This window comes from Macaca nemestrina, chromosome 17, assembly GCF_043159975.1.
Source record: "Macaca nemestrina isolate mMacNem1 chromosome 17, mMacNem.hap1, whole genome shotgun sequence".
Classification (NCBI taxonomy): Eukaryota; Metazoa; Chordata; class Mammalia; order Primates; family Cercopithecidae; genus Macaca; species Macaca nemestrina.
In genome coordinates this window covers 19,106,288-19,123,671 of record NC_092141.1, presented here as the reverse complement: position 1 = coordinate 19,123,671, position 17,384 = coordinate 19,106,288, and the positions used below count along the sequence as shown (strand labels likewise).

General features: G+C 53.3%; 1 protein-coding gene across 1 annotated transcript in view; it reads right to left on the bottom strand.

Annotated features, from left to right (window-relative positions):
* Nucleotides 1-11,529, bottom strand: part of LOC105493349 (solute carrier family 5 member 10) — a 69,040-nt gene extending 57,511 nt beyond the window's left edge. Inside the window, exons 1-5 of the mRNA XM_011760930.3 lie at nucleotides 11,160-11,529; nucleotides 4,080-4,151; nucleotides 3,595-3,699; nucleotides 3,196-3,255; nucleotides 2,255-2,359 (exon numbers count right to left, since the gene is read on the bottom strand). Coding sequence (XP_011759232.2) covers nucleotides 2,255-2,359; nucleotides 3,196-3,255; nucleotides 3,595-3,699; nucleotides 4,080-4,151; nucleotides 11,160-11,270 — 453 coding nt within the window. The 5' untranslated portion in view covers nucleotides 11,271-11,529. The remainder of the gene's footprint in view (nucleotides 1-2,254; nucleotides 2,360-3,195; nucleotides 3,256-3,594; nucleotides 3,700-4,079; nucleotides 4,152-11,159) is intronic.
* Between the last annotated feature and the right edge of the window lie 5,855 nt (nucleotides 11,530-17,384).

Sequence of the window (17,384 nt, the reverse complement as noted above, 5' to 3'; positions counted from 1 at the left end):
CTAATTTTGTGCATTTTAGCAGAGATGGAGTTTCACCGTGTTGCCCGGGCTAGTCTTTAACTCCTGAGCTCAGGCAATCCGCCCGCCTCAGCCTCCCAAAGTGCTAAGATTACAGGCGCCAGCCACCGTGCCAGCCCCCTCTGCCTCCCAAAGTGCTAGGATTACAGGCGCCAGCCACCGTGCAGGCCCCCTCTGCCTTTCTAGAAGTCCCGCCCAAGCCATCCACTTTCAGGACCCTCCGAGTGTGAGGTATAAGCTCCACCGCAGAGAAGCCAGCAGGGTGAAACCCTGTGCCCGCGGCTCAGCCTCCCTCCCTCACCAGACCTACCTGGGGCCTCCTCACAGGCCTGGCCTCCTCTTGTCTCTCTCCCCTCCAGTCCACCCTCTGGAAGATTCCAGAGAGCACAAAGTACAAACACGACCATGTCACTATCCTACTTAAAACACCACCCCTGTTCCACTTGGGCTCCCTGGATACTTCAACCTCTTACAGTTAAACCTCCCTCATCTCATCTCTCACTGCAGGCCAGACGCTGAAAGCTGGCAGCTAAGAGGCAAATGTGGCAACGGGCCTGTCGTGTGTGAATGCTGAGGCATGTTCTCTGGTTTGCTTTTGTCCCCACTACTGCCTGTTACTCACTCCCAGCTTCTCCCCACACTGTTCTTTATCTGGTCCCCAGAGGTGTCTGACTTAGTGATCCCTACAGTCTAGGGCTCCAGACCCGACCACCCCAAGACACATCCTGCCTCTTCTCACCTCTCTCTTTGTCATTTGCTCCTGTCCCCCATCGGCATCCCTGTTTCCATCAGAGCCCAACTCAAATGCCACCCCCAGCAAGCCCCACTGTGTCCTCTTCTGAGCTTCATGCCTGTCCCATGCATCCATCTATTTCTCACTGCAGTGCGAGCCCCTGGCAGGCCGGGGCCAGGTCTTGTTTATTTCTGTATCTCTGGCTTCCAGGGAGGTGGCTGGCATGGGGTGGGGTGGAGATCAAGAAATGTGGGAGAGGAAGGGAGAATATGAGTGGAAAACTCTAAACTCAGCCTTAAGGGCAGGCCAAGGCCAAGTCCCTCCGGACTCTAAAGGGCTCCCAGAGAAAGCAAACCTCCTAGAGTACACCAAGGGCATCTGGCGAAGACTGTGGCCCAGGGTTTGCTGCTGGCCACCCCTGAGACCTGCCCACAAGAAGGATGAGACACTCTGGGAACCCCCTCAGAGTCACCCAGCAACGCCAGTGCAGATGGAGGCCCAGTGGGGGCTCTGGATGGACCCTTTCAGGGTCCTCTTTCCAGGTAATCCTGCCCACAGCTCCTGGTTGACCAGCGAGGCCTCTACCTCTCCTGCGCCTCCATTCCCTCCACTAAATCGACGCCTCTTCTGGGCTTTCCTAGTCCCAGAGCTATGAAGACGGCCCAGGAGGCCGTTTGCCTCTGAGGGAAAGCCGGGCCTCACAGAGCGCTTCCCACAGACACAGCAGCCCTCACCGGCCTCACAGGAACCCTGGGAGACAGGGTCAGCTGCCCCTCCTTACAAGGGAGGAGCCCCAGGCACAGGGACGCTTGGGGGTCTCAGGGGCTAGTGTCGGCCCCCTCAGAATCAGGCAGCCCCAGGACTCAAGCCCCTTCAGAAGCCTGGGGCTGGATGAAGCTGGCTGCCCCCAGGGACTTGGAGTGAGAACGAAAGGCCTGGTGTTGCCACAAGGTCACCAGGAGGGTTGGGATAATCTTCCCCTCACTGGGCCTTAGTTTCCCTCTCTGTAAAGTCAGAGGCTTGGACAAGATGAGCTCTATGCTTCTGACATTCAAGGTGTGTTCCTCCTCTTAATATGCCAATGGGGCAGGGCCAGGCCCCCAAGGATAGGTGTCAGTGATGGAGCCCACCAGCCTTGGGGCGAGAGGCAGGTCAGCTCAGTGCAGACCAGACAGGGCCAAGACCACGTGGGCTTTTGGCGCCCCCTAGTGGGAGGTCCTGGCTCACCCCCGTGTCGGCCCCAGTGCTGACCTCAGACCATCGTAACACCCTGCGTCAGAGCAGAAGTCAGCAGGTTGTGTTCTGTCCCTGACTAGGGAGCTCTGGACCACCTGTCCAGACTCGCTGCGTGACCCCAGGTAAGTCATTGCCCCTCTCTGGGCCTCAGTCTGCCCAGCTGTGAAACAAGGCAGAGATGAATGAGAAGACGTCAGGTCCACTTGAGGGGCTCACAGATTGAGGGTGTTTCCAGGCTATGCCAGCAGGGAGCGGGGGGCAGCTCACCGATATCTTGGTGAAGACAGACAGTAGCAGGGACAGGACAGACAGGTACATGCGGATCCGCTGGCCTCCATAGCGCTTCTGAATGTACTCAGGTAAGGTGACGATCTGGGGAGGCACATGGGTAGGGGCTAAGCATCCCCCAGATGATGCCCAGCGCTCCAGACAGGGCCTGTCTCAGTCACTCTGCCTCTCCCACCGCCACAAAGCAGCTGTGAGCCTCTCAAGGGCAAGGCCCAGGCACTGACCCCTTACAGCCTCAGCACCCGGCCTTGAAGCCCAGGCTGCTCCAGCTGCGTCCCGAGGGTGTCAGGCAGGGGAGTGGCAGGCTGAGATCCCAAGACTGGCTCTTTAGGGCCGAGACGAGGAATGGATTGGAGGGGCCGTGGCTGGAGACAGAGGGACAAGTTTAGAGGCTGTTTTGACAAATCCAGGTGCACTATGATGAGGCTGGATGAGGGAGGTGGCTGCGAGGGGCAGAGCTGGGGACAGGCTGAGAGACATCTGGGAAGTGGAGTTGACTGGACTTAGTGGCTGCATGGCCAGGGCTGAAGGAGTGGGCAGAGTCGAGGATGGTGCAGCCAGGTGTGCCATTCAGGCATGCCACCCAGGTGTACAGCCCAGGTATGCCACCCAGGTGTGTGGGCCAGGTGTGCAAACCAGGTGCATGGCCCAGGTGTGCAGCCTATGTGCCCTGCTGGATGGGACATTGTTCCTGAGATGCAGCACTCAGGGCCATGGAAACCAGCCAACACAGCACCCAGGCTGAGGTCCGAGGGGACCCACCTTAGTGGGTTGATACAAATGTTAGTTGGGCTAATAGCAAACCCAGCCCTAAGAGTTCACCAAGTCCTGATGTGAGGCCACGGTGGTCCTGTCCATTACTACCATCAACTTGGACCAAGGCCCAGCCCCCCGGTTGGAGGCCTCATGAGTAGACTCACCTCTGAGGAGATGTAGATGGGCACGAACACCCACGCCAGTGCCAGCAGCACGTACGTGGCCTGTGGGGACAGAGGCAGGTGAGGACTGCAGGTGCAGCTCCCACAGCTCTGCTCCAGAGACACAGCAGACAGAGCCATCTGGTGGCCTGGCTTCCCCCCGCCCCTCCTGACTTGCCATGAGATCCTGGGTGGCTTCTTCCCCTCTCTGAGTCTGGGGAAAGGCCCACAGCTCCCTGCCAGTCATGCCATCCAGCACCTTGGTATTCTGAAGACAGGATTTGGCCCAGAGCCCACCTGGACATGGGCTGACACCAGCCACTGGGAGCTGCCCCCCTCCAGGGCTGTGGCCGCACCTTGTGCCCTGGCTCTCCCACAGGCTGCCCGTCCTCCAGGACTCACATTCCACTCGAAGCCTGCCACGGCCAGACCTCCTGCCGCGCCTGAGCCCGCCAGTCCAATGAAGAGGCCAGAGCCCTCGCTGCTGGCGAAGAGGGAGGCTCCGATCTGGAGGAGAGAAAGGGAAACGCATCAGAGGCAGGCTCCCTGCACCGGCCCCATCCTGGGCCTGACAGCTTCTCCTTCATCCTCACAAACCTAAGCGGCATCCTAGCCTCACCTCATGGATGAGGAGCCCAGGGTGTGAGTTCTACCCATGACTAGCTGCACAGCTAAGGAGTGGATGTAAGTTTCACACTCCAAAGCCCCTGCCCCTTACACAATTTCTAGCAGCTCAGACCTATGCCCCTCACTTGGGGACCTCCTGCCCGCCTCCGGCCTGTTCCACTGAATTGGACTGGCTCAGAGATGCAAGTGCCAGGTGACCTAGAGATCAGACACAGCTCCACGGACAAAATGGGGTGTGTGAGAAGTCAGGGTGCACTCACCGGCCACCACGTCATGTCCCGGCCTGCTAGGAAGTAGCCATTCACCGTGTTCCTGCTGGCCCGACAAGAGGACTGCAAGAAGAGAAAGACGAACAGAAGTTGGAAGCCCGTGCACTGCTGGTGGGAAGTAGAATGGGACTGCTGCTGCGGAAATGGCGTGGCAGCTCCTCAAAAAGTTACGCACAGAATCACCATATGACCCAGAAGTTCCACTCCTAGGTGCATGTCCAAGAGAACTGAAAATACACATCCACTCAAAAACTTGTACGCGAACGTTCATAGCAGCATTATTCATGATAGCCAAAAGTGAAAACAACCAACATTTCTGTTGACTGATGAGTAAATAAACAAAATGTGGTGTATCCTATATAAAGGAATATTATTCAGTCTTCAATAGGAATGAAGTTCTGCTGGGTGCCGTAGCTCATGCCTGTAATCCCAGCACTTTGGGAGGCTGAGGCAAGTAGATCACTTGAGCCGAACAGTTTGAGACCAGACTGGGCAACATAGTGAGACTCTAGGTCTAAAAAAATCGCAGGGTGTGGTGGCACACGCCTGTGGCCCCAGCTACTTAGGAGGCTGAGGTGGGAGAATCACTTGAGCCCAGGAGGTGGATGATGCAGTGAGCAGTGACTGTGCCACTGCACTCCAGCCTGAGCAACAGAGTGAAATCCTATCTCAAAAAACAACAACAGATATCTTGGGAATGAAGCTCTGATGCATGCCCAACTTGGATGGACCTTGACAACACGATGCTTCATCAACAGAGACAGACACAAAAGGCCACGAATTGTATGATTCCATTTATATGAAATGTCCAGAACAGCCACATTTATAGAGATAGAAAGCAGATGAGTGGTTGCCAGGGGCTGGGGGGCAGGAAGAACGGTGCTTGACTGCTTATGGGGACAGGGTATCCATTTGGAGTGATGAAATGTTTTGGAGCTAGCTACAGGTAATGGTTGCCCAACATTGCAAATGTACGAAATGCCATGAATTGCACACTTTAAAATGGTTAAAATGGGCAGGCACGGTGTCTCACGCCTATAATCCCAGCACTATGGGAGGCCGAGGTGGATGGATCACGAGGTTGAGATCGAGACCATCCTGGCCAACATGGTGAAACCCTGTCTCTACTAAAAATACAAAAATTAGCTGGGCGAGGTGGCAGGCGCCTGTAGTCCCAGCTACTCGGGAGGCTGAGGCAGGAGAATTGCTTGAACCCGGGAGGTGGAGGTTGCAGTGAGCCGAGACTGCGCCACTGCACTCCAGCCTGGCGACAGAGTGAGACTCCGTCTCTAAATAAATAAACAAATTAAAATTGTTAAAATGATGAATTGTATATTATGTAAATTTCATCTCAACTTTTATAAAAAGAACAGAAGCAGTCAGTTCCTTACCCACGTATTCCCACATGCCTTTGGTTTCGGGGGAGTGTAGAATTTTGTCCTCCATGTAGATGGAATAAAAAAATCTGCAATCAGAATGTCTGGGAGTAAAATCCTGTCTTCTCTGCTTCCTGGCTATGTTACCTTGGGCAAGTTACTGAACGCATGTGCCTTGGTTTCTTCCTCTGTAACATGGTCCTAAGAAGTTCTTCCTTCATGAATTTTGTTTTGTTTTGTTTTTTGACAGAGTTTCACTCCATCACCCAGGCTGGAATGCAGTGACAGGATCTCAGCTCACTGCGATGTTCACCTCCAGGGTTTGAGCGATTCTCCTGCCTCAGCCTCCAGAGTAGCTAGGATTACAGGTGCACACCACCACACCTGGCTAATTTTTTGTGTTTTTGGCAGAGAGGGGGTTTCGCTATGTTGGCCAGGCTGGTCTCTAATTCCTGACTTCATGTGATCCACCTGCCTTGGCTTCCCAACGCTCAGAGGGTTTTTATGAGCTTTAGTGGGTTAATACATGTAGCATGCTGAGAACGGTGCCTGGCATCTGGTAAGTGTTCGATAAGGGTCAGTGAGTACCTGGATTTTTCTTTTTTCTTTTTTTTTTGAGACGGAGTCTTGCACTGTCGCCCAGGCTGGAGTGCAGTGGGGTGATCTCGGCTCACTTCAAGCTCCGCCTCCTGGGTTCACACTATTCTCCTGCCTCAGCCTCCCGAGTAGCTGGGACCACAGGCGCCCGCCACCACGCCCGGCTAATTTTTTGTATTTTTAGTAGAGACAGGGTTTCACCATGTTGGCCAGGATGGTCTCGATCTTCTGACTTCGTGATCCACCCGCCTAGGACTCCCAAAGTGCTGGGATTACAGGCATGAGCCACTGCGCCTGGCTGGTACATGGATTTTTCAAGCCCCTCCTTAGTGCTATTTGGATGGGAGAAATTGAAGTTAAATCATCTGGGCATGGTGGCTCATGCCTGTAATCTCAATACTTTGGGAGGCCAACGAAGGAGGGTTGCTCAAGCCAGGGATTCAAGACCAGCCTGGGCAACATAGTGGGACTCTGTCTCTATAAAAAGTTTTAAAATTAGTTGGACATGGTGGTGCATGCTTGTAACCCCAGCTACTCGAGAGGCTGAGGTAGGAGGATCACTTGAGCCCAGGAAGTCAAGGCTGCAGTGAGCCGCAATGGCGCCACTGCCCTCCAGCCTGGGCTGCAGAGCAAGACTGTGTCTCAAAAAAGAAAAAAAAGAAAAAAGAAAGAAAAAAGGAAAAAACAGAAGAATTTGAAAAGAGGGGCACAGGACAGGTATTTAGACATAGATTTTGTATTTCTTTTCAGAACATACATAAGGCTGGATCACAAAATATATCCATCAATATGCAGGTCTCTTTCTTCCCGCATTAATTGCCCTGCCCTATACTCAAGATGATTAGGCTTCATTGTATGGACTCACCATTCAAAGTTTTATTTATCTATTATTTATTTATGTATTTATGTATTTATTTTTGAGACCGAGTTTCGCTCTCGTTGCCCAGGCTGGAGTGCAATGGCGCGATCTTGGCTCACTGCAACCTCTGCCTCCTGGGTTCAAGTGATTCTCCTGCCTTAGCCTCCCTAATAGCTGGGATTACAGGCATGTGCCACCACGCCTAGCTAATTTTGTATTTTTAGTGGAGACGGAGTTTCTCCATGTTGGTCAGGCTGGTCTCGAACTCCCAACCTCAGGTGATCCGCCTGCCTCGATCTCCCAAAGTGCTGGGATTACAGGCATGAGCCACCGTGCCTGGCCTTTTTTTTTTTTTTTTTAAGACAGGGTCTCATTATGTTGCCCAGGCTGGTCTTGAACTCCTGGGCTCATGTGGTCTCCCCGTCTCAGCTTCCTGAGTAGCAGGAACCACGTGGACACCACCACACCCAGTTCAGAACTTTTGATGTGGCTCCTGAATGTTTCTCTCCAGCTCCAGCTCCAGCTCCCACCACTTTCTCTTTGTGTGCTGTGATCTTGCCATACTACATGCAGCATAGTCTGAAGGCTCACCATCTTGGCCCGGATGGCCATATCCAGATGTGTACGGGGTGCACTGCACAACTTCAGAGCATCTATGGTTACGGCCAGTGCTTTTTCCTGACACTTCTCATCTTTCAAGCCTATAGTGGGCATTGTCAGTTGCCTTCTTATATCCAGGGCTCTGGGGGCTGCTGGCAGTTGCTGGGGGCCACATGTACCCATTTAAGGCTCCCCAAGGACCCCCTATGCCAGAGTTGGCTTCAACTGCTTGAGCTGTGTGGAGTTCTTAGTCCTCGCAACAGCTCTTATGAAGTAGGTGCCATGTTACCAATGAGGAACCTGATGGTGTCAGAGATGAAAACATACCCATCTAGCAAGTGGCGCAGCCTGGATTTTAACTCAGGCTCAATCGCTGGGCTGGTCATTTCACATCAGGAAATGAGGGGAGCTGGCTTAGGACAGAGCTACACATGGATGGAGGCTAAGAGAACCACAGTGAGGTGTAGCCGTATCCTTAATAATGCTGTGAACCTGGATCATACTGCACCTGAAGCCCTTTCTGTTGCTGGACGCAATTACATTTCCTGTATTCTTTTTTTTTTTTTTTTTGAGACAAACTTTCACTCTTTTGCTCACGCTGGAGTGCAGTGGGGTAATTTCAGCTCACTGCAACCTCTGCCTTCTGGTTTCAAGCGATTCTCCTGCCTCAGCTTCCCGAGTAGCTGGGATTACAGGCACCTGACTAATTTTTGCATTATTAGTAGAGATGGGGTTTCATCATGCTGGCCAGGCTGGTCTCGAGCTCCTGCCCTCGTGATCCGCCCGCCTCAGCCTTCCAAAGTGCTGGAATTACAGGAGTGAGCCACTGCGCCCGCCCTACATTTCCTATAATCTTCGAGCTCATTTGAAAGTAGTTTTCTGTCACTTGTTAACAGATATTTTAATGAATGCAAAGGCTCAGCTCAAAGTCCCCTCCTCCAGGAACATTTCTTCCTTAAAGGCTCCCGCCGCAGACTCTCCCAGGCCCACCATCTAAACATCGTTGCAGGGCTGCACCTGCCTGGCTTGCTCTGTCTGCTTCTCCCTGTGGGATGCAGCTCCAGCATCCTCCCTGTCTGGTTCTGATCTTTTCTGGATGTGCTCACTGCTCTCTGGCTAGCCACTCCCCACCGGGCCAGCCTGGCCTGCTTGGAGGGACAGGGCAGAAATCCTACAGCCCTACTGCCAGGGGCACCAACCTGCAAACAGCAAGGCTGAGCTATGAGAGGTGGGTCATGGGCAACAAGGGCTGGTGACCCAAGTCACTGCGCTACAAAGGGCCTGGCCTCGGGTGCCCAGAACATCTTTCTTAGACGTGCACTTCTGACGAAATACCCCACCTGTGCTAGCCAGGACAGCCTTGTCTCCCCTCCTCTTTCCCTCTCAGATCTTTTTTTTTTTTTTTTTTTTTTTGAGACGGAGTCTCGCTCTGCCGCCCAGGCTGGAGTGCAGTGGCCGGATCTCAGCTCACTGCAAGCTCTGCCTCCCGGGTTCACGCCATTCTCCTGCCTCAGCCTCTGGAGTAGCTGGGACTACAGGCGCCCGCCACCGCGCCCGGCTAGTTTTTTGTATTTTTTAGTAGAGACGGGGTTTCACCGTGTTAGCCAGGATGGTCTCGATCTCCTGACCTCGTGATCCGCCCATCTCGGCCTCCCACAGTGCTGGGATTACAGGCTTGAGCCACCGCGCCCGGCCTCCCTCTCAGATCTTACCTGGCCCTTACCTCCCCTCATCCAGAAACGCTCCACTGACTGTTCTGCCCCACGTGGGCACCTCTTCCACTGAATTCTAGCCACCAACTCTCACAGGAATATAGCACATTACAGTTTGCAACAGATTTTCACTTCTATTGGCCCCTTGCTCCTTGGAACAGCCCTGAGATGTGGGCTGCACAGAAACCCACATTGCGTGTTTGAGGAAACTGAAGACCACAGAGGTTAAGTGACTTAAGTACACAGAGCAGAGCCGAGACTTGAACTCGGCTTTGCCGATGGCCAGCACTGGGCTACTTGTAAGTTAATATTTAATCACATACAGGTTGAGGAGCCCTTATCCGAAATACTTGGAACCAGAAGAGTTTTGAATTTCAGACTCTTTCAGATTTGGGGATATTTGCAGAATACCTGCCCGTTAAGCATCCCCAACCCAAACATCTAAAATCTGAGATGCTCCAATGAGCATTTGCTTTGAGCATCATGTTGATGTTCTAAAAATGTTTCAGATTTTGGGATTTAGATTTTTGAAATCCAACCTGTGATAATTAATTTTAATGACTGCGGCTGCTACTATTATAATCACCACTGCTACAACCACCACCACCACCACCACTACCACTGTAGAACCAATGGCAGCAGCAAGGTCTGGTCCTGTGCGGGCCTCTTGATAGCAGACCTCACCCCAGGTAGGTGGTGTCTCCATGTCACAGATCAGAACACTGAGGCCCAGAAAACTAAGGGGACGTGACCAGTCTCCTGTTTGCCAGGCCTTCGTGCTTAGGCCAGGGGTTATGGTAGATAAGAAGGGATACTCGGCCGGGTGCGGTGGCTCTCGCCTGTAATGCCAGCACTTTGGGAGGCCAAGGTGGTCAAATCCTGAGGTCAGGAGTTCAAGACCAGCCTGGCCAACATGGTGAAACCCTGTATCTACTAAAAATACAAAAAATTACCTGGGCGTGGTGGTGGACGCCTGTAATCCCAGCTACTTGGGAGGCTGAGACGGGAGAATTGTTTGAACCCAGGAGGTGGAGGTTGCAGTGAGCCAAGATAGCACCACTGTACTCCTGCCCTGGTGACAGTGCTAGACTCCGTCTCAGTTAAAAAAAAAAAAAAGAAGAAGGAGTACTCATTCTCCCCAGGAGACTGTCAGGGCTCAGGTATGCCAGCCTGGGGACCTCTGGGACTAAGGAAGTGGAGCCCAACCTCCAGGCACTAAGCGTGGAGCAGGTGACCTGGACCAGGCTGTGGCCACCTTCCCTCAGGAAGGCTTCCATGATAGACCAAAGGGGAGCCCTTCCCTTGCCGCAGGGCCAGAGCCTTGGCTTCTCCATCGGCACATGAGACAGCCTGTCTCCAAGGGCCCCGCTGCGCCTGGAATCTGTGCGTGGGGTCAGATCACTGCTCACTTCTCACTCTTACGAAAGGAGAAAGAACCGGCTTATGATCTAGAGCTAGGCCACAGGATGTGAATCCCAGGGAGCTTGTTAAAAATAAAGACTCCTAGCTCCCAGGGCCCTCCCTTCCTCCGGATTCTGATCCAGCAGCTCTGGGTGCAGCCAGGGAATCCCTGGGAGCCTGTTGTTCAAGCAGATGGGAGTCACTGACACCATGGAGACTGGGACCAGGAGGCTGATGGCCACACCTAAGGACTCCAACTGGGCAGCAGCACAAAAGCCCAGTTACCTGTTCCAGAGACCTTCCTTCTCCTCACTTTACAGATGGAGACGCCATTACCCAACTAGAGAAAGGGGCTTGGTCAAGGTCTCCAAACAAATCTGCCCCAGGCTGGGAGGAGGACCACAGGATCACCAGGCCACCAGGTGGGACCAATGCTGACACCATAGGGACATGCTGGACCCCGGTTCCCATCCCAAGCACCCGCCCTGAGAGCCCAGTTGGCCGCCACTACCACAGTTCCCCTTACCCATATGCCCACGGCCACATTCAGAGCAAAATACATGGTGATGACAATGATGTCAGCCACGCTTAGCTGCGTCCCGGGAGCATGGAGGTCGCTGGTGGAGTTGGCGGCCATGGCTGTCCTGCCGCAGGCACTAGGTCCAAGCCCGAGGGACTGAGGGGCAAACCAGGTCAGAAAGGACTTCCTGGCAGGGAGCTAATTGATCATTAAACCGAGCGGACAGTGGCATCTCCAGCCCATGGTGTGGCTGCGTGCAGGGCAGCTGCGTCACCATGCCGTTCGGCTTCCTCATCCCATAGTGGGGAGCAGATCTCAGAGTGTAGGAGTCAGGGAGGCTGGGAGAAGCGAGTGGGAGGAGGAGGGGAGGGAGCCTCCTTTGAAGGGGTGGCCTGCCCCTCCACACCTGTGGGCGAGGTGGAACGAGAGACTTGAGAAAAGAAATAAGACACAGAGACAAAGTATAGAGAAAGAAAAGCGGGGGCCCAGGGGACCGGCGCTCAGCTGACAGAGGACCCACGCCGGCACTGGCCTCTGAGTTCCCTTAGTATTTATAGATAATTATCTTTACCATATTAAAGATAAGGGAGTGGCAGCACAATAGAATCCTTTTTAGGGAGGAAATCAGCAGTAAGACTTAAGAACAAGGATCTCTGTGACATGAATAAGTTTAAAGGAAAATCCTGTGCCTAGAGATAAACCTTTTAGCAGCATTGTTTCATCCTATCACATGGGGATAAACCTTGGACAATACCTAGCTTTTCTAGGAACAAAGACGCACCCTGCACGCCCAAAATCCATTAAACCTTGAGTTACCACAGCACATGTCTCTTGCAAGGACAAGGTTGGGGGTAGGGTCACAGATTAACAGCATCTCAAATACAGAACAAAATGGAGTCTCTTATGTCTACTTCTTTCTATATAGACACAGTAACAGGCTGATCTCTTTCTTTTCCCCACATCCTTGAACTCGGAGGGGGCTTGGGGAAAATTAACTGTGTTTAGTGGACCCAGGGGCAAACCAAATAGTCCCAGAAAGGCTGGGTTGCTTAATGGGTGGCTTCAGCTATATCTAATTTGTATAAGAAGCATAGAGCGTCGGGACGAATGCCTTACCTCTGAAGACACTGCCGTGGTGGGCAGCCATGTCCTCCCTTGGCCATCGGGCTGTGAGTGGACTGAGCAAGGCTTAGGAGGGTGACACCTGCATTATGGCTCACTTCCAGCCAACACAGCTCAGGCTCAGAGACAGCCCAGTGTTGGACAATAAAGTCCTGCTGCCAACGTTTCTGCTGTCTTTTTCTAGACCGGTGAAACAGCCCCAAGCCCCTCAACTTGACCATCCATTCTGCCCCCACCCCCAGTGTCTGCTTGGGACCACAGAGGGACCCAATGTCTATCAAACACCAAGGACCATGCGTGGCTGTTCTGCACATGATCCCATTTCACGCTCCCAGCAGCCACGCCGAGTAGGCAATGTCTCATCCCACTCAAGGAAATGGCCATCCGCCGTTACACAGCCGTTGAAGACACAGAGCAGGTTTCAGTGCAGATGTGGCCCCACCGTCTCCACCGCAGTGACAGTGACAGTTCCATTTGGATTCCATCAGAGTGGGATGCTTGCTCACTAATTCTATCAGTGTACACAGCAGGGCTGGCTGGCAGTCTCACACCTCTGCTCAGTGACATGACTTTGCAAAGCATTTGCAGTTTAACCAGACAAGCAACACTTCCAGAAGTGTTAATGAGTGAGCGACTGCCACCAGGAACACGCTGGCCTGCAAACCCAGCCAGCCTGTTACTGGATAACCCTGAGGTGCAGGTAAAAATTAATCACCTCGGCCAGGCGCAGTGGCTCATGCTTTTGGGGGGCTCATGCCTTTAGGAGGCCAAGGCGGGTGCATCGCCTGAGGTCAGGAGTTTGAGACCAGCCTGGCCAACATGGCGAAACCCCGTCTCTACTAAAATTACAAAAATTAGCCGGGCATGGTCGTACGTGCCTGTAATCCCAGCTACTTGGGAGGCTGAGACAGGAGAATTGCTTGAACTCAGGAGGTAGAGGTTGCAGCAAACCAAGATTGCGCCATTGCACTCCAGCCTGGGTGACAGAGGGAGACACCATCTCACAAAACAAACAACAACAACAAAAAAACCCAGTTAATCCCCTCACATACAGGGCTAGGTAGAAGAAGGAAGGGAAAAAGGAAGTCACTGCTGAGAGAACCCACAGGCAGGCTCAACTGCCTGCCATCTCCCTTTGCCTCCGGCCAGCCAGTCTCAGATGGTGTTTACTTCCCAAGCCATTGCTCGAAATGTGTTATAAAATAAAAGACTGCTTTGCACTGATCAGAAGGACCCAGCTGGAAGGATCCACACTTATCCAACCTATCTCATTAAGATAGAGTAGTTGTACCAGCAGCATTGGCTCTGAGAGCCTTGGCTAGGTCTCAGAAGGAAATAAACCACTTAGTGATAATTGCCGTCTTTGGATCAAAAGTCCTAGGGATTTTTGCCCCTGAGTTTAAAGGGAAAAAAAAAAAACAATGAAAAAAGAGAAAAAAATGCCTGGGGAAAGAAAGCACCAGTAAAGGTGCTCTTTTTTTTTTTTTTTTTGAGACGGAGTCTCGCTCTGTCACCCAGGCTGGAGTGCAGTGGCCAGATCTCAGCTCACTGCAAGCTCCGCCTCCCGGGTTCACGCCCTTCTCCTGCCTCAGCCTCCCGAGTAGCTGGGACTACAGGCGCCCACCACCTCGCCCAGCTAGTTTTTTGTATTTTTTAGTAGAGACGGGGTTTCACCATGTTAGCCAGGATGGTCTCGATCTCCTGACCTTGTGATCCACCCGTCTCGGCCTCGTGATCCACCCGTCTCGGCCTCCCAAAGTGCTGGGATTACAGGCTTGAGCCACTGCGCCCGGCCAAAGGTGCTCTTAAGGGCCTGAGACTGATTTGTTGAAGGATGGGAACAGGAGGAGGGTGGTGGCGGAGGACATGGAGGGAGAAGTACCAAACAAGCCCAGCCATGTCTGCGGAAGATGAAATGCCACCTGGAACCCAATCACACCCACATTCCCACCCCACCTGACCCAGCAGGGTCACCTTTTCACTCACCCCAAGAAAGATGGAGACCGTTCTAGCTGAGAAGTCATCCGTACCACCCCCCTTTAAGCCGCTTCCATCCCCAGAAGAAGTCCCTCAGACTCATAAGAACCAGGAACGGGACGTGGAGGGGTCAGCGGAGCCTAAGCGGGATGACTGGAGCCATTTGTATCTTGTGTATGGGGGACATCTATGAGTTTATGAGTTTCTTTCTTAAGTGTTTCAGAATTGTGACCAAGGCGTGACCAACCGTGGGATGAGCTGGGCAGCACTGGAACGGACCGCACGTGAGTGAAGGGAGCCCACGGTCATCTGTGGCAGCTTGCAGCGAACCCCTCCAGGGCCTCTCTCTGCCTGCCTGCCAGGTCTAGTTCCAGCTTATCTGTTGCTCCTGCTTTTGCAATAAGCACAAGACTGATCATTTATTCCTGCTAAGTATTGTCTGCCTGTCTGCCCTAATGGAAACACTCCCCAACAGTCCCAAGCTGCAAGGGCAAGCGTGCTCAGGGCAGCCAAAAAGTTTGGAAATTTCCTACATAACCACCCAGAGAAGGTGGTGAGTGAATTATGAGACCTCCAAACCATGCAACACCATGACCATTGAAAAGATGAGGTGGCTTTATATAATGGCATGGAAGGATGATATACTTGTTTTTTTGTTTTGTTTTGTTTTGTTTTGTTTTGAGACGGAGTCTCGCTCTGTCGCCCAGGCTGGAGTGCAGTGGCCGGATCTCGGCTCACTGCAAGCTCTGCCTCCCAGGTTTACGCCATTCTCCTGCCTCAGCCTCCCAAGTAGCTGGGACTACAGGCGCCCGCCACCTCGCCCGGCTAGTTTTTTGTATTTTTTAGTAGAGATGGGGTTTCACCGTGTTAGCCAGGATGGTCTCGATCTCCTGACTTCATGATCCGCCCGTCTCGGCCTCCCAAAGTGCTGGGATTATAGGCTTGAGCCACCGCACCCGGCCAAGGATGATATACTTGTAAGTGAAAAAAGCAAGCTACAGAATATAGATCTATATCCATGTTTATCCTCTCATTATGTACAATGTAAGGTGCTGAACAGTCACAGTGTTTTGAAGGACACACACCAAACTGCTAAGGAGAGGAGAAAGGAGAATTATCACTTTTTTTTTTTTTTTTTTTTTTTTTTGAGACAAGGTCTGGCTCTATTGCTCAGGCTGGAGTGCAGTGGTGCAATCACAGTCTCAGCCTCCTGGGCTCAAGCGATCCTCCTACCTCAGCCCCCCAAGTAGCTGGGACCACAAGCATGCACCACCATAGCCAGCAAAGTTTTGTGTTTTTTTGTAGAGACAGGGTCTCACCATGTTACCCAGGCTGTTCTCAAACTCCTGGGTTCAAGCAGCCTTCCAAAGTGCTGGGATTACAGGCGTGAGCCACTGTGTCTGGCCCAAGTTATCACTTTTTACGCTCTGGTGTGGGTTGGGCTTTTTTGTAAGACCTCTGACCTTGGCCTTGGTTTAGACCAGCAAGCTGACCCCCAGGCCGACCCTGCCTGGGCTCCCCTCACCAGTCAGGTCAGGCAGGTTCCTGCCACTGATAGGGAGGCTCAAGGACAGTGTTGCCAGGTGCTTTGTGAAGGGTGGTGGGTCCTGGACAACCATTTCCTGAATGCTCACCTGCCCACCTGTCCTGGGCACCTGCATCTGCGTTGGTTGGTCGCCTCCCAGCAGCCCTTCCAGGTGACCTTCACTTCCCTCCACGCCGCTGCTCTGCTGGCCGAGTACCACGTTCTCACATCCAGGTACCCTCTTGACTACTCCCCTTGAGGGCTTCAGGTTTGAGAGTCCACCCTCCATCACTCCCCATCCACCCCCCCACCTCCCAAAGCTCAGTGGGCTCGGCTGGGACCCCAGGGGCCAGCCCACAGCCTCATCTTTACCACGGTTACGGACGCCTACTGAGCGGTCCCATGTGTGCACGCATGGTCCACCCTCAACTCTCCCAACTCTTTGAAGGATGGAAAATCTGAGGCACAGAGAAAGAGAGGAACTTGCTCGAGGTCACACAGCAACTAAGAGACAGAGGAGGACTTTGAACCCAAATTGTCCAGCTCTTGAATCTGCCCTTTTAATATTAAACTCCAACACCCAGCATGGCTCATGACAGGTATTCAGTGGGAATGAATGACTGCCCCCCTCAGCCCCTGGGGTCCCAGCCAAGCCCAGGGAGCTTGGGGAGAGGGTGGGTTTGGGCAGGCAGTGATGGAGGTTGGACTGTCCAGCCTCAGGCCCTCGGGGGGAGTGGTCAAGCGGGCACCTGGATGGGAGAACCCGGAGCTCAGCCAGCAGAGTTAACAGAGTGGAGGGAAGTGAAGGCAGCCGGGAAGGGCTGCTGGGAGGTAACGGAACCGATGCAGACCAGGCGCCCAGCACGGGCGGAGAGGGACGGATCACCGGCCTCCAGTCTTATTCTTTTGAATCTGCCCGCCATGCACAGGATGTCAGAACACCCTAAAAGCCTAACCCTGGACATGACACGCCTGTTTCAAACTTACCTTCAACGGCCTTTACTGCTCCAGAGATTGAATGCAAGGCCTTGGGCTCGGCACCAGGGGCCCTGGAACCTAGCCCTGCCCCCACCCAGCTCTAGTTCCTGCTGCCCCCAGTTCCTCCCTGGGTGTCCTCAAGTCCCCCTACCTCTCAGTCTGCTCGGTGAACTGGTACTTATCCTTCAAGATGGAACTGAGACATCACTGTCTCTGTGAAGGCTTCCTTGGCTCCTCCCTCTTCTGGGCCTCCCTGGCCCTGCTGGGCTCGTGGCTGTGCCACCACATGACACAGTAGTATCTGCCCCCACCCCCCCGCCACCCCGCTCCTCTGGTGACCGACACAGGGTCTCCCCTCACCACGTCACTGCAGGAGGTCCAAGGAGCCCAGGGAACTGAGGAATCTTCAGATGCTGGGGCCGCTGAGGCCCTTCAATCCCAGAAGCCTTTTCTTTCTCTTTTCTTTTTTTTTTTTTTTTTTGAGACGAAGTCTCGCTCTGTCTTGCTCTGTCGCCCAGGTTGGAGTGCAGTGGCACTGCACTGGGCTCACTGCAAGCTCCACTTCCCGGGTTCACACCATTCTCCAGCCTCAGCCTCCCAAATAGTTGGGACTACAGGCGCCCGCCACC